General features: G+C 42.8%; 1 protein-coding gene, 1 long non-coding RNA gene and 1 other non-coding gene across 4 annotated transcripts in view; 1 reads left to right on the forward strand and 2 right to left on the reverse strand.

The window, feature by feature from the left end:
- The window catches only part of LOC136379954 (uncharacterized), a 14,909-nt gene extending 11,954 nt beyond the window's left edge, over positions 1-2,955 (reverse strand). For both annotated transcript variants that reach the window (XR_010746825.1, XR_010746824.1), the window contains exon 1: positions 2,743-2,955. This is a non-coding gene — a long non-coding RNA (uncharacterized lncRNA). The remainder of the gene's footprint in view (positions 1-2,742) is intronic.
- Positions 2,956-11,611: 8,656 nt separating this feature from the next.
- Positions 11,612-11,687, reverse strand: TRNAA-GGC (transfer RNA alanine (anticodon GGC)). Its single transcript has one exon. It is a non-coding gene; the product is annotated as a tRNA-Ala (tRNA).
- Positions 11,688-14,436: 2,749 nt separating this feature from the next.
- The window catches only part of MCF2L2 (MCF.2 cell line derived transforming sequence-like 2), a 261,068-nt gene continuing 260,293 nt past the window's right edge, over positions 14,437-15,211 (forward strand). Inside the window, exon 1 of the mRNA XM_066347779.1 lies at positions 14,437-14,771. Within this exon, the coding sequence (XP_066203876.1) occupies positions 14,720-14,771 (52 nt within the window). The 5' untranslated portion in view covers positions 14,437-14,719. The remainder of the gene's footprint in view (positions 14,772-15,211) is intronic.

The following is a 15,211-nucleotide window of genomic DNA, read 5'->3' on the forward strand; positions in this document are numbered from 1 at the left end:
AAACTGTTCCCGGAAGAAGGGAGAGACTGCAGAATATTTAAATGCTGCTGGGAAGAATTTAGTACAGAGGGAGTGCTTAGCCATGCAGGTGACAGAAGGGATAACTGGTGGTAGAGATCCCTGAGATGGTGAGAGGGAAGGGATCCAGAGTATGCACAAAGGGACTAGATTTTGATGGAGGTTGGATGTGTGCAGATGAAGGTGGATGGGCAGATTTGCTGGCAGGAAGCTCAGCTCAGGCATTCTATTTTCTCAGTAACACTGAGATAGATCCTTTGCTGAGAATGGCTTGTAAAGGATACCAGAGTTTGGAAAGAGTGACGAGGATTTGATACAGCAGTTGCATAAAATGGAATGAGATAGCTAGAGAAATAGGTCTGCAGTGCAGTGCTGAAATTCCAGGTGAAGTTGACTACCATGGATTAATTTTAGTACCAAGTCTTCCCAGTATAAAGTTTCTCCAGCTCTTCTGGGAGGTTTGCTGCAGGCACAAAGACAAACAGTTGGATGCATCCACAGTTGAAGTTTTCTCTAGTGGATAATAGCTAATAATAATTGATAGCATTGCCTGACCTGTGATGGCGCAGTGGATAAAGCATCGACCTGGAACGCTGAGGTCACTGGTTCAAAACCCTGGGCTTGCCTGGTCAAGGCACATATGGGAGTTGATGCTTCCTGCTCCCCCCTTTTCTCTCTCTCCTCTCTAAAATGAATAAATAAATTCTTTAAAAAAAAGATTAATAATTGATAGCATTTAGAAACCTTGGGGGTGAGGAAATAGGTTTTTGTTATGAAATTACAAATAAACCAAAGCTCATATTTGTTAAGTAACTTGTTCATGATCACTTGGGTAATAACAGTCGTTGCAAAAATTAGAACTTGAATTGTTCTAATTCCATTTTTTTAAAGACTTTTATTTATTCATTTTTATTTATTTATTTATTTTTTGAGAGAGAGAGAGAGAAGGTGGGAGGAACAGGAAGCATCAACTCCCATATGTGCCTTGATCAGGCAAACCTGGGGTTTCAAACCAGCAACCTCAGCATTCCAGGTTGATGCTTTTATCCACTGCACCACCACAGGTCAGCCACCATATCCTTTTCTAGATAGTAAAGAGGTTTTCCAATTTTTTGGAGAAAAAAAATGAGAAAAGTTCCTAAGAGGAATTTCACAGCATAGTTTGTAAGTAAACTACTTTACCACTGTAAACACTAAGGACATAAAACAATATACAAAAAAATATAAAAATCCTACAGAGCTTGACCTCTAATTTTTAAAACATACTCAGTCTACCTCATTACAAACAGCCACTGATTATAAACCCATTTTCTTACTTTAACCATAATCCTGTAGTCATTTTTGATGCTAGTAATGTTTCTTTCTCTTTATATATAACACAATAAAAATGAAAATATATAAAATTATACATGGGAGCAATGAAAGATACAGATATATAAATATTATATTAGCCCAGCTTACAGGTATTTGATTTGGTAAAATTGTTATATTATAGTGTAAAATGTTTGCTTTAATTATTATTGAACAGTATGTTTCTTTTTGCTGAAATTCAAGATATCCATGATATTCTTGATGTTTTTCACCTTAAAATTTAAAAATTTAATAATTATCCAATTATTTATGTCAAAGAATCACACTTATAATGGCTAATAACAGCTAAAATTAAGTACTTCCCACGTCCCAGACACTTGACAAGGACTTAATACAATATCCCATGACAATTATTATCATCTCCATTTCAAAGAAGAGGTCATTGAGGCCCAGAGAGATTATGTAACTTGCTTACTGCTATCAAAAAGATGGAGCTTGGCTTTAAACCCTGGTGTGTCTCATCCCAGAATTTAAGCTGTTAGCTTCTATACACTACACTGCTGCTATCCAACCTTTGCAGTGATGTATGGATCTCCTGCAATAATATGAATATAACATTCTCCACTAACATCACAACCAAATGATATACCATTGTGACTTAATATATAAAACATACTTTCAACATCATATAGCATATAAATATTCTTTGACAGTTTAATAGTTATTTCTTCCCAACAATGTAAGGTAAATGCCACAGTGGAGAACTTGAATATAAAACAACTCTCCAGCCCTTCTGAAAGATAAATTTGCTTTTGTTAACTAGATTCATTCCAACAATGAGAAAAAACTCCCCACGAGTCTTTCTTTGAATTGCACACTGACCAAGGGCAGCAGAACGGAAATGGGCTTTTATTGCGTCCTGGCCTCATTACAAATAACAAATAATGTTTTATATTTCAATTTTACTTTATATTGGGGGCATATTTATACTAAAAGATTATATGTTGTTTATCTGAAATTTAAATATAACTAGTAGCCAGCATTTTTATTGCTAAATCTGGCAACCCTATTTTTGCTGCCCTGGGGAGGAAAGCATAAAGGATCACAGGCCCGGAGCATTCCCCACCTCATAAATGGAGAAACTGAGGCAAACGGCAGGCTGAAGGGTGAATGTAGGGAAAGGGAAGAAGGGGAAGAAGGGGAAGAAGGAGAAGAAGGGGAAGAAGGGAAAGTGGTGGCTGTAAGAGGGCTCCCTCTCGGAGGTGTAACTGAAAGTAGAATTTCCTGACACGCAGATTCTTTCCTCTTGTCCTCCTCCTCCAGACCTTCGGGGATCCAAGCATCTCTCCTGCCGAACAGCACATACTCTGCGCCTGGGCAGGGATGCAACCCCACCCACCAGCACAGCGTTACCTCGGCCGCGGCAGCACAGTAGGCTCGGGGCACACTGCCACCAGTTCCTCTCAGTCGCCACCAGCACGGTCATCACAAGGCCGCCGCCATGTCCCCGGAGCCCAACCTCTTCTGCAGCTCAGGTGTCTCTCTAACCAAATCGTCCCTAAATCCGTTACAGAAGTCTCTTGTCCTCCTCTGGCCACCGTCCAGGTCAGAACCAAGAAAAAGGCAACCCGAGCGCGGCTTTCGAGAAGGCGCGTCACTGCTCAGACCAATCAAAAAACAGAGGCGGCGCCATTGGCCAATCGGACTGCGTACCCCTCGAGGATGGTCTCTGCTTCCTCGCCCCTGGGCTGGGTTTACTCTGTCTACAGCCGCCTTAGACATCCTGACGTCTGCGTCCGTCTGTCCTTCCGTGGGTTTTCTCTGATAGGCTCCAGAGTGAGGAACCCTCATGACCTTTAATTTTTAGAGCCTCTAAGGTCAGAGGGTAGCTGTAATAGGATAGGAAAGAGTGGGATAAAAAGAATACAAAATTTTGTGTTTTCTTCCAAGAATGTGAGAAACGTTTTTAAAAATTCTCTTCATAATCATCTCCAAACCGAAATTACAGAATTTTGAGACTTAATTTTTTTCCTATAATGCTGTTTTAAATTGAGCTACAGTTGACATACAACATTGTGGAAGTTTAAGGTGAATATTTACAATTGTTATATGTGATACATTTATGTATTGCCATGATATTATCACTATAGCCAGAGCTAACATCTCTATCACGTCACATAATTCTTTAAATTTTTTTTTTCATTCATTTGAGGTGGGAGGATTGGAGAGGAGATAGAGACAGAGACAGAGAAGCATCAACTCATTGTTCCATTTAGTTGTGTGCTCATGGGTTGCTTCTCATATGTGCCCTGACCCGAGATCCAACTGTGACCTCGGTGGGCGGAGACAACACTCTATCCACTTAGCGATCCCACCAGGGCTCGCATCACATAATTATTTCTTTTTTTGTGGTAAGAATATTTAAGATCTAGTCTCTTGGCAACTTTAAAGTACATAATATAGGATTGTTGACTATAATTACTATGCAGTGCATTAGACCTCTAGAACTTACTCATCTTCTATTTGCTAGTTTGTGGACTTTATTTTTTTATAGCAGTTTTAGGTACACAGGAAAATTGTGCAGAAGGTACAGAGATTTCCCATGTATCCTCTGCCACCACACATGCATAGCCTCCCCGATTATCAACATACCGTGCCAGAGTGGTGCATTTGTTAGAATTTATGAACCTACAGTGACACATCATAATCCCTGAAAGTCCCTGGTTTATATTAGAGTTCACTCTTCATGTTGTATTTTTATGGGTTTGGACAAAATTTCCAAATAAAATAAAGAGTAATTGCACTGCTCTAAAAATCTGATCTAAAAATCCTGAGCCCACCTTTTCTTTCCCCCTTCACCCATAATCCCTGGCAACACTGATATTTTTTACTGGCTCCATAGTTCTGGCTGTTCTAAAATGTTATATAATAGGAATCATACAGTAAGCAGCCTTTTCATTTTTTAATTGAATTTATTGGGGTGACACTGGTTAACATAATTATACAGGTTTTGGGTGCTCAATTCTACCACACATCTCTGTATACCATAGTGTGTTCTCCACTCATTGCCCTTTATTCTTCCATTCCCTCCTACCACACCCCTCGCCCCTGCAATCACCACACTGTTGTCTGTGTCCATGAGTTTTCCTTTTTTGCTCAATCCCTCTACCTCACTCATCCAGCCTCCCTCCCCCCAACAGCTATTAGCCTGCTCTCTATAAGTCTGTCTCTATTTTGCTTGTTTGTTTATTTTGATCATTAGATTCCATATATGCGTGAAATCATATGGTACTTGTCTTTCTTTGCCTGGCTTATTTCACTTAGCATAATGCTCTCCAGGTCCATCCATGCTGTCACAAAAGGTAAGATTTCCTTTTTTATCACCACTAAGCAGCCTTTTCAGATTGTCTTCTTTCACTTAATATTTATGCATTTAAATTTCTTCCATGTCTTTTCACAATCTGATGGCTCATTTCATTCTAACACTGAATACTATTCCATTGTCTGAATGTACCACAGTTTATTTATCCATTTGATTACTGAAGGACATCTTGGTTGCTTCCAAGTTTTGGCAGTTATGAATAAAACTCCTATAAACATCCATGTGCAGGTTTTGTGTGAAAATATCAAGGAGCACAATTTTTAAATCATATGGTAAGAATAAGTTAGTTTTATGAAAAATTGGCCAAACTATCTTCCAAAATGGCTGTGCCGTTTTGCATTCCCACCAGCAATGAATGAGGGTTCCTGTTGCTTCACATCCTCACCAGCATTTGGAGTTGTCATTGTTTTGGATTTTGGCCATTCTAGCCAGTTTGCAGTGGTATGTCACTGTAGTTTTAGTTTGCAAGTTCCCTGAGGACATGTGACGTGGAGCATCTCTTCACATGTTTATTTGCCATCTATACATCCTCTTTGGTTAGGTGTATGTTAAAGTCTTTGGTTCATTTTTACAATCAGGTGATCCATTTTTACTTAATTTTTGTAAAGAGCATAAGGCCTGTGTCTAATTTTTATTTTTATTTTTTGCTTGTGTGTGTCCAGTTGTTCTAGTACCATTTATTGAAAAGATGATCTTTGCTCCATTGTATAGCCTCTGCTCATTTGTCAAAGATCAATTGACTATACTTATGTGGGTGTATTTATGGGATTTCTGTTCTTTTCAATTGATGTATCTATTCAGTAGCCAGTACCACACTGTTTTGATCACTGTAGCTTTATAGTGATCTAGAAGTAAATCTTGAAGTTGGGTAGTATCAGTCCACCAACTTTGTTCTTCAATTTTGTGTGTGTTGGTTATTCTTGGTCTTTTGTCTCTCCATATAAACTTCAGAATCAGTTTTTTGATATCTACAAGATAATTTGCTGGGATTTTAATTGGAATTGCATTAACTCTATAGATCAAGTTGGGAAGAACTAATATTCACTCTGAGGACCTACCTGATCGGGTTCATGGAGGTAACATTCACAACAGTGTTCTCCCTCCCCATGACTTAGTCACCTGAGAATTTTTCTTAGATTTTTCCACATTGAGCCTCCAGCAACCCATCAGTTACAATCCATGTTTCCCTACCCCAGCACTGGTTGCTGCATATGGACTTCTGTAACTTGTGATTCTCTGTATTTGCATGTCAGTCTCTCCAATTTAGGGCCAATGGTTTGCTCTGTGACCTCATGTCTCTTATGGAACTAAGAGGAGTTAACTGATTTTTCAGTTTGTTCAGCTTTCTTCTTGTTAGAATGGAGGGGTGACTTTCAAGCTTTTTTCATGCTGAACTGGAAACTGGAAGTCCCAGAATATTTTAAAAATAAAAATAGATAAAGCACTACATATTAATCTCTGTGGGATACTAAAAATCAGTGCCCAAAACAAAGTAAATTAAATGTCTACCAAATTAGAAATTTCTAATTTTTAAATTAGAAAACAACTAACAAAGTCATCCTAAGGAAAGCAGAAGAAAGGAGTTGGAAATGATAAAATAAGAATTTAATCAATTGAAAAATAGAAACGGGAACACTAATAAACATAAGATTTGAAAAAAGCAATAATACAATAGTCGGCTAACTATTTAAGAAAGACAGGAAGCACAATTAAAATATAAAATAAATGCTAAAGGGAAATAACTACTGATACAAAAAAATTAACAGAATTGCATGGGATCACTTTATTCAACTCCATAAAATAATTTGAAAAACTGGATAAAATTACAAGAAAGTATAAATTATCAAAACATCCCCCAAAAGGTAGAAATTCTAAGTAGACCGTTACCATAGAAGAAATAGATGTTGATAGAAAACTGATTTTTCCCACATCTCCATGCTCAAAGGCACCAGGCCTGTATTATTTCACAGAAGTCTACAGAATAAACTTAAAGAAGAGTTGAGCCCATTGCTATTGTTCTGTCCTGAGCACAGAAAAAGATGGACATCTTCCAAATTCTGTTTATGAAGAGAGTATTACACTGATAAAATCTAATAACACACATATTTCATACTCATATACCCCAATGATAGAAATTCTTAAACAGTAATCATGACAGCATGGGACTGGTGAAAAAAATGGACAAAAAGATTAAATGAACAGAATAAAGTGCCCAGATAGTCTATACAAATACAGTCGACTGATATTTGAGAAAGGAACAAAAGCAATTCAGGAGATTCAGTTTAGGAGACAGAAGATGACAGTGGAATGGCTGTCAGAATGGTGCGAGCTCAGGTGACTTTTTCACTTCTTGGGTTCACCTCTCCAGTCATTTGTGCATGTTGTGTAATTGTCTTAGACAAGGATGACAGTCTGGTCCTCCGTATTAGAACAGTTTGATTCACGGCTCAGGGAGGGTTATCCTCCCAGGCAGCACTAGAAGGAAGAGGTACCATCACAGGGCTGAGACAGGTCCCAGCCTCTTCTCTTTGATAGTTAAAATGACAATGACATCTCATCCCTAAAGACTTCAGTATACATCTCTAAAATAATGACATTTTCTTACCTAACTACAATACCACACTTTCCAAATGCAAATCTCCCCAGTTTGGACCATTGTTTCTTTCTTTCTTTTTTTTTTTTTTAAGGGAAAGAAAGTAAGAAAGAAAGAGAAAAGAAAAGGAAAGAGAGGATAGAAAGTATTTCAGGGCTTCACATGTAGTAAGGAAAAAAATTGTTACATACAATTTTTGTTTTACTTATGTGTATGTAATTTTACATCCTGTGTCGTGATGTAATATTTGTATCACACTGCGGTTTGTAGTCTAAGAAATTTGAAGAGCCCTGCTCTAGGCCAGTGATGCTCAAAGTGTGGTCCCAGGAGTCTGGATTTAGAAAAAAAATCACCTGGAAAGCAATTCTTCTAGTTTGAGAACTGCTAATCTACCCCTCATCCTCACCTGTGGCACCAACATGGGTCCTTTGTCTTCTTCCTCATTGTCAGAAGTAGCGCTGACATCCGCCAATAGGGAGGTGGAATTTACCTTGGCAGAGTTTGGAGGATGGTTTCTCTTTGCAAGCTCAGGCATATCTTTCCCTGAAAGAAGAGAATGGTCTAGATGAATAAGATTAGTATTATGCAGTTTTGTCCTTGTACCAAATGTAAAAGAGTTATTGTGAGGCTTAGACAAGGTTTGTGAAATGCCCACCATTATACCAGACACAGAGCAGTCACTAATTATATGGGGGTGGTAGTTGCTGTACCTGACACTGCCTATCATAACTCTGGGCGTATAATTGATGTTCAATAGATGTGACTGATAATTAATTGTGGAGGGAGGCAGGGTATTCTGTCCTCTTCCTGAATTTTACCATCTTTTATAGCAAGGAAGTCGATCATAATTAGGAAGGAGAAAAGGAAACATGGAAGGCAGGAGGGTAGAAAAGGAGAGAAGACCAGAGGCATGTCCACATTTATAAGAGCAAGGGAGATAATGACCGTTTTCTTGGAGGAATGAGTTAGGAGCTATTGAAAACTATGTGCTCATTTATTTTTACAGTTATAGGATCTCAGACCTGGAAGAGGAAGCTTGAATATCACAGTTGACTCCCACCCCTGCCATGACCCAACTGAAGCAGTCCAGGCCCTGGAGACCATGTGTTAGAGATAGGGGGGACAGAGTTTGTTTCTGAGGACAGGCATGGCGTGCTACCTCTTGCCATAAATTCAGCCAATTCATCTCCATGGTAACCTTTGAAAATTGTGAAGGTACAGATGTGGGAAAGGACAGCAGCTTCTGCGTGTGATTTATTTCCTTTTTATCTCTTTCTTTTTGCTCTCATTCCTATAAATAAGCTTCTCCTGCCTCCTCTTCCTCTCTCCATTCCCTGCTCCCTTCTTTTCAAGATTCTCACGTTTTAAGGGCATGGCCTTAATCCAGGAAACTGAGGATCTGCAAAGTCCAGAATGTTCCACACCGTCAGTCTCCTTTAGGAATGTAGTTTCTAGTGACCCAAACTCACAATTTGGGTCACAGTTTGACCAGACACCAGTGGCCTACCTACCACCAATAGGAAATACAGTGGTACCTTGAGATATGAGCAGACCAACATACAATTTTTAAGATACGAGCTGCGACTCGGTCCGTATTTTTGTTCGAGATCTGAGCAAAATTCTGAGATACGAGTCATGATTCAGGAAGCTGCCGCTAGTTGACACATTGGCGCACGGGTCCAGTATCGGCTGCACAACACCAGCATCTCATTCTTTCTCATGTGTTACCTGCAGAATCAAGTTGAATCTCGTGCGCTGTACTCGTTTTTGCATCATTTTTGCAATTTTTCCTAACATCTTTTGTGTGCTATCATGGGGCCAAAGAAAGTGAGTGTAAAGGAAAGTGGTAAGAAGAAGAGAATGATGTCAATAGAAGTAAAGCAAGAAATAATAGAAAAACATGAGCATGGTGTATGAGTGATTGAACTGGCAAGGCTGTATGACCACAATACATCTACAATTTGTACCATCCTTAAAAAAAAAGGATGCCATCAAAAGCGCAAATCCAGCGAAAGGAACTACAATTCTGTCCCAATTAAGGACAAATATCCATGAAGAAATGGAAAAACTTCTGCTGGTGTGGCTAAAGAGAAAGAGCTGGCAGGAGATACAGTGACAGAGACTACAATATGCGAAAAGGCACATATTATTTACGGCGACTTGAAGAAGAAAGAACCATCAACCTCAAAAGAGGCAGCAGAAGATACATTTAAGACAATTCACGGCTTGTTTGAAAATTTCAAGAAGAGATCTGGCATTCATTCAGTGGTGAGGCATGGTGAAGCTGTGAGTGCTGACGTTAAGGCAGATGAGAAGTACATCTCACGTTTTGCTGAGCTTATCGGAAAGGAAGGCTACATCCCCCAACAAGTGTTCAACTGTGATGATACAGGACTGTTTTGGAAAAAAAAAATGCCCCGGAGGACTTTCATCACCATAGAGGAGAAGAAGCTGCCAGGCAATAAACCCATGAAGGACCGTCTGACCCTTGCATTGTGTGCAAATGCTAGTGGTGACTGTAAAGTAAAGCCACTGCTAGTGTATCATTCTGAAAATCCCTGAGCCTTTAAGACTCACAAGATTCTTAAAGAAAAACTGCAGGTTTTCTGGTGCGCCAATACTAGGGCATGGGTTATGTGGCAGTTTTTTATTGAATGGGTAAATCTTGTCTTTGATCCTGCAGTGAAGAAATATCTTTAAGAAAATAAACTCCTGATGAAAGCATTACTAATCCTTGAAAATGCTCCAGCCCACCCACCTGGTCTTGAAGATGACATTCCTGATGAGTTCAAATTCGTGAAAGTCCTCTACCTCCCACCTAACATGACTTCAATCTTGCAACCTATGGATCAGCAGGTCATTTCCAACTTTAAAAAGCTTTACACAAAGCACCTGTTCTGCCGCTGCTTTGAGGTGACTGAGAATACAATTCTAACCCTTTGAGAGTGTTTGAAAGATCACTACAACATCGTGATATGTTTACACATTATTGACTTGTCATGGCAAGAGGTTACAAGAAAAACCTTGAATTCGGCATGGAAAAAGTTACGGCCTGATGTTGTTGCAGACAGGGACTTTGAAGGATTCGAACCAGAGATAGAGATTGAGGTAGAAGTGTTGGAGGAGATTGTGTCCCTTGGAAAGTTGATGGGTCTGGAGGTAGATGAGGGTGACATAAACGAGCTCGTCGAGGAACATGAGGAGGAACTCTCAACTGAGGAGTTGAAGGAGCTACAGATGATGCAACAACATACGGAGCTTCTGCAAGGGATTAGTAGTGAGGAGGAGGTAGAGTCAGAGGAAGTGATTTCTACAAGTGAAATTAAGGACATGCTGGCAATGCGGGAGAAGCTTTCAAGTTTCACTGAAAAGAAACACCCAGAAAACATTTCAACTGATCGTGCTTCAGCACTTTTTAATGACACATCACATTTCCATAACATTTTAAAAGGCAGGCAAAAGCAAACCTCTTTGGATAGATTTTTATTCAAAAGTCCTGCAAGTGAAAGTGCTGAAAGTGCAGCCAAAAAGGCAAAAACAGGTGATGATAAAAGGAAAAATATGTAATGTTAAGCTTAGGTTAAGTTTCAAGTTAAGAAAGTGCAGGTTTTTTACATTTAAGTTTTTGTGTTTTCATTTTAAGTAAAGAAAGTGCAGTTTTAGTTTTGTTTAAAGGAAATGCAGTTTTAGTTTACAGTTAATGTTAAGAAAGTGCAGTTTTTCAATTTTTTTTATTAAGAAAGTGCAGTTTTAGTTTACGTGTCTACAGTGCCTGCATCCCTTCCTCCCTCCCTCCTCCTCCGCCATTCACCTCTGTTAGCTGCACTGATCTGTCTCCAAGGTAAGAATACAATATTAAATAACACTTTTTTCTTTTATTTCATATATTTTGTTATGCATTGGTAAAGTATACATGTGTGTTTCTTAATTATAAACATGTCTTTTTTCATCGTTTAGAATGGTTTGGGGATGTTTCACAGGGCTGGAATGGATTAAATCTATTATTATTTTTTTTTATTTTTTGTATTTTTCTGAAGCTGGAAACGGGGAGGCAGTCAGACAGACTCCCGCATGTGCCCAACCGGGATCCACCCGGCATGCTCACCAGGGGGCAATGCTTTGCCCATCTGGGGCATCGCTCTGTCACGACCAGAGCCACTCTAGCGCCTGGGGCAGAGGCCAAGGAGCCATCCCCAGTGCCCGGGCCATCTTTGCTCCAATGGAGCCTTGGCTGCGGAAGAGGAAGAGAGAGACAGAGAGGAAGGAGAGGGGGAGGGGTGGAGAAGCAGATGGGCACCTCTCCTGTGTGCCCTGGCCGGGAATCGAACCCGGGACTTCAGCACGCCAGGCTGATGCTCTACCACTGAGCCAACCGTCCAGGGCCTATTTCAGTTTTTTTAAATGGGAGAAATTTGTTTAATATGTGAGTTCACTGACTTATGAGCTCGGTTACAGAATGAATTAAATTTGTATCTCAAGGTAGCACTGTAGCACTTTTGTTTCCTCAGAAACACCTGTGACCAGTGGCAGGATTCAAATAATTTGTCAACCAGTTCTCTGCCCTAATGATCGTTTTAAGTATAAAAAAAAGATATACCAAAAGGCCAGTAGTTTATTATTTCATGCATTTAACACTTAAATAAGAACAATAAAGGAGGTATACAAATTAGATTATAAGTTTTAAAATATTAATAAAAATATTAAATAATACCTGACAAAAACAATAAAACTGTTATTTAAGATACTTCCATATTGCTGCTTTTGTGTGTGTGTGAGAGGAGGGGAGGCAGAGACAGACTCCCACATGCACCCCAACTGGGATCCACCCAGCAATCCCACTAGAGGGCAATGTTCTGCCCATCTGGGACCCTTGCTCAGTTGCAACTCCAGCCAATTTTTTTTAGCACCTGAGGAAGAAGCTATGGAGCCATCCTCAGTGCCCGGAGCCAATTACTCCAATCGAGTCATAGCTACAGGAGGTGAGGAGAGGAGAAGAGAGAGAAGCAAGAGGGGGAGGGGTAGAGAAGCAGATGGGCACTTCTCCTGCGTGCCCTGGCTGGGAATCGAACTCGGGACATTCACACACGAGGCCCATGCTCCACCCCTAAGCCAACAGGCCAGGGCTCCATATTGGTTCTTGATTGGCATCCTCACTTGCAATTTTTTTTACCTAAGGATGGTATAAGGCTGTGGCCATGCAGATTTGCATTGAATTTGGGCAGATGGTAAAAAAACCGTGGAGCCGGAAAAAGGTGAACCATACCAATTTATTGGAAGCTCGTAAAGATAGGCAAGCCAAAAAAAAAGAAAGGAAAAACAAACAAACAAACACAAAAGAAAACCTGCATTTCGCAGGGCAAGGGATCAGGAAACAAACTGCACCTTGCAGTGGTGGGAGCAGCATCTGCTCTCATTGCCCCTGAGAAGCGCTTACATCCTTCCCATAGTGCCGTCACATGCTCATGAACTATTTGCACAAAGGGCTTGCAGCGGTATACCAGCGAGGAAACCTAACACAGCTATTTCCCTACAGACAGAATGACTGTTACTACAGGGGCTTAGAATACGCTGTTGTGCAGATGAAAGTTAAAAATAGTAAGGAATGTAAACTTGTGATTTCCACATTGGGGGGCTGCCCTGGCACCCATCTTAGAGAGCCCTCATTTTAAGTGCCATTTTAACAGCTGGTTAGCCGAACTCAACAGAAAACTAGGTAACGGTTCTGAGGAACCATTGTGAACCTGCTGAATCCCACCACTGCCTGTGACCCATGAACAGGGTCAGAAAGCACCATGGAAACACAATCCAGAGCTGTTTTACTCCTTTGGGTCTTGAACCCTTTCTGAATTTTCTGCGAGAGCTTGCTATTTTAAAACGGTTGTTCTACTTGTGCAGGCAGAGTGCAAGGTGCCCAAACCTCCTAGAAGGGAGAAAGGAGAAACATCTGTACACATCTCATGTTGCAGGAGGACTAACATTATCTCTTAACCACAGCCCACAGTTGTTACAGAAAGCATTTTAGAATGTCCCTAAACCCCAGGGATGAGTGGCTCTAATAGAAATTGGATCCAGGATGTTTGGGGTTTGGCTTTTTTGTTTACTTGTGAAGAGGAAAGCTGAGCTTCCTGGCATTGGTTCAGAACTTGTGGGTGGTCCTGATACTCTGGCGACAGAATAGTCAGGATCTCCAGTTGTAGTAATATTAAGGGACTACCTGACCAGATTCCTTTTGCTTAGGCTTTTCCCGCGGAGCTCCGCTGAACGGAGTTAGTCTTCTTCATGTCAGAAAGCATCTGGAGCCACCTAAGGAAGTTGCGGACGGCGTGCCCCACCGTATGGTGCTCGGTGAAGACGCTGCTGGGGTTCGTGCGGGAGGAGGGCCCACGAGGGTGCCGTGCCAGAACCTTCCTAGGGAGCCTTGTCGGGCTTGGCAGCAGACGGAGCCGTGGCTCACGACAGGGGCTGCGCAAAGGGAAAGACCCACCCAGCGGAGACGCGTGTGTACCTGCGTGCTTAGCCCTGGCCAGACTGCAGTGCAGGTGTGTCTAGTAGACGCTGGTAACTGCGTTCGAAAACCCCTAAAGGCGGGGGGCAAACTCCAACCCACCCACCGCTCCCCAGCAGTACCCCCAACGCAGGAAACGGGAGCTGGCAGCAGGGCGTCACCCAACCCTCCTTCCCCACTCCTCGTCGGCCGCCTCCTCACCCCGGCCTCTCAGCGCACACCCGGCTTGGGGTGGGGTGGGGTGGGGGTGAGCCTGGCAGGCGCGCAGCAGCGATCAGAAGGAGTGCTGGCGGAGCGCCGAAGTCGCTGTTCCCCTCTCCCCGCTCTCAGTCGTTGCCCCACGCCACCTCGGGCGCGCCTCCCTCAGAATCCCCGTGCCACGGGCGGATGGGGAAAGGTGGGCGCCGAGGCGGACACTGCCCGGCGCGCTGTGGGGCGCTCGTCTGCCCTCGGCTCGCAGGCCCCCCGTGTCCGCTGCGCGTGGACCGAGCATCCTTTACCCCCGCTCTCCCGCGAGGCGGCGCCGCACCCGACGGCGGAGGACCACAAATCCAGAACCCTCCGCGCTCCCCGGGTCCGGGAAGCCGGCTGGATGCGCGGTTACAGTGCGACTGGGGCGACTTGCTCTTCTCGCCTCCACAGCTTTCATTCCTCTCCCCCTGAAAGGCAGACGTCATGTTGGGGACTTGCGCGACTTAATCTTTAAAATAATCCCGTGGAGGGCGTGGCTGGCGTGGCGGCCCCGCCTGGCGGAGCGCCCCCGAGAGTTGGCCTTGGCCGGCGGTGACGCTGTTCTGTGCCCGAAGAGCGCGAGGAAGAGTGTGAGGGCAGAGCGTCCTCTGCAGGAGATGCCCTTTGAAAATCAGCCAGAGCAGCAGTAGAAACAGTGCTATTTTGGTTAAAAGAAGAAATGGCCCCCGAAGAGCTCACCCGGCGACTGGCCACAGTGACTACTCATGTTGGTAAATTAAGCTTTATTAAGCTTTTTTTTTTTTTTCTTTTCTCGCGTTTTATTCATGGAAGGTGGGGCCGTAGTCTGGGGCCGCTTCTCCCCCTGCCCGCCCCGCCGCTCAGGAACAGCGCCCCCTGCAAAGGCCGTGGGGCACGCGCCCTGCGTCTCGGCCTCGCTGCTGCTTGGGGCTCCGGGCATGACAAGCATCCCTGGGGCGCCAGCGCCGTGTGCTGTCCCCGCGTCTGGCAAGGCCAGAGCAGGCCACCGGGCAGGTGCTCTTACCAGGCGGTTGCCAAGTTTCTTGGGCCCTGAACCGAGGTTTTTACTGCGCTTTTAAGGATCCATCACCCGCCTCTGACCAGGGGAGGTGGTGGGGAGTTGTGTCGTAGTTTACCGGGAAATGGGAAAGGAGTGGGAACAGGACAGACGAATGCGGTGTTTCCAGCAGGA

This window comes from Saccopteryx leptura, chromosome 8 (assembly GCF_036850995.1).
Source record: "Saccopteryx leptura isolate mSacLep1 chromosome 8, mSacLep1_pri_phased_curated, whole genome shotgun sequence".
Lineage (NCBI taxonomy): Eukaryota > Metazoa > Chordata > Mammalia > Chiroptera > Emballonuridae > Saccopteryx > Saccopteryx leptura.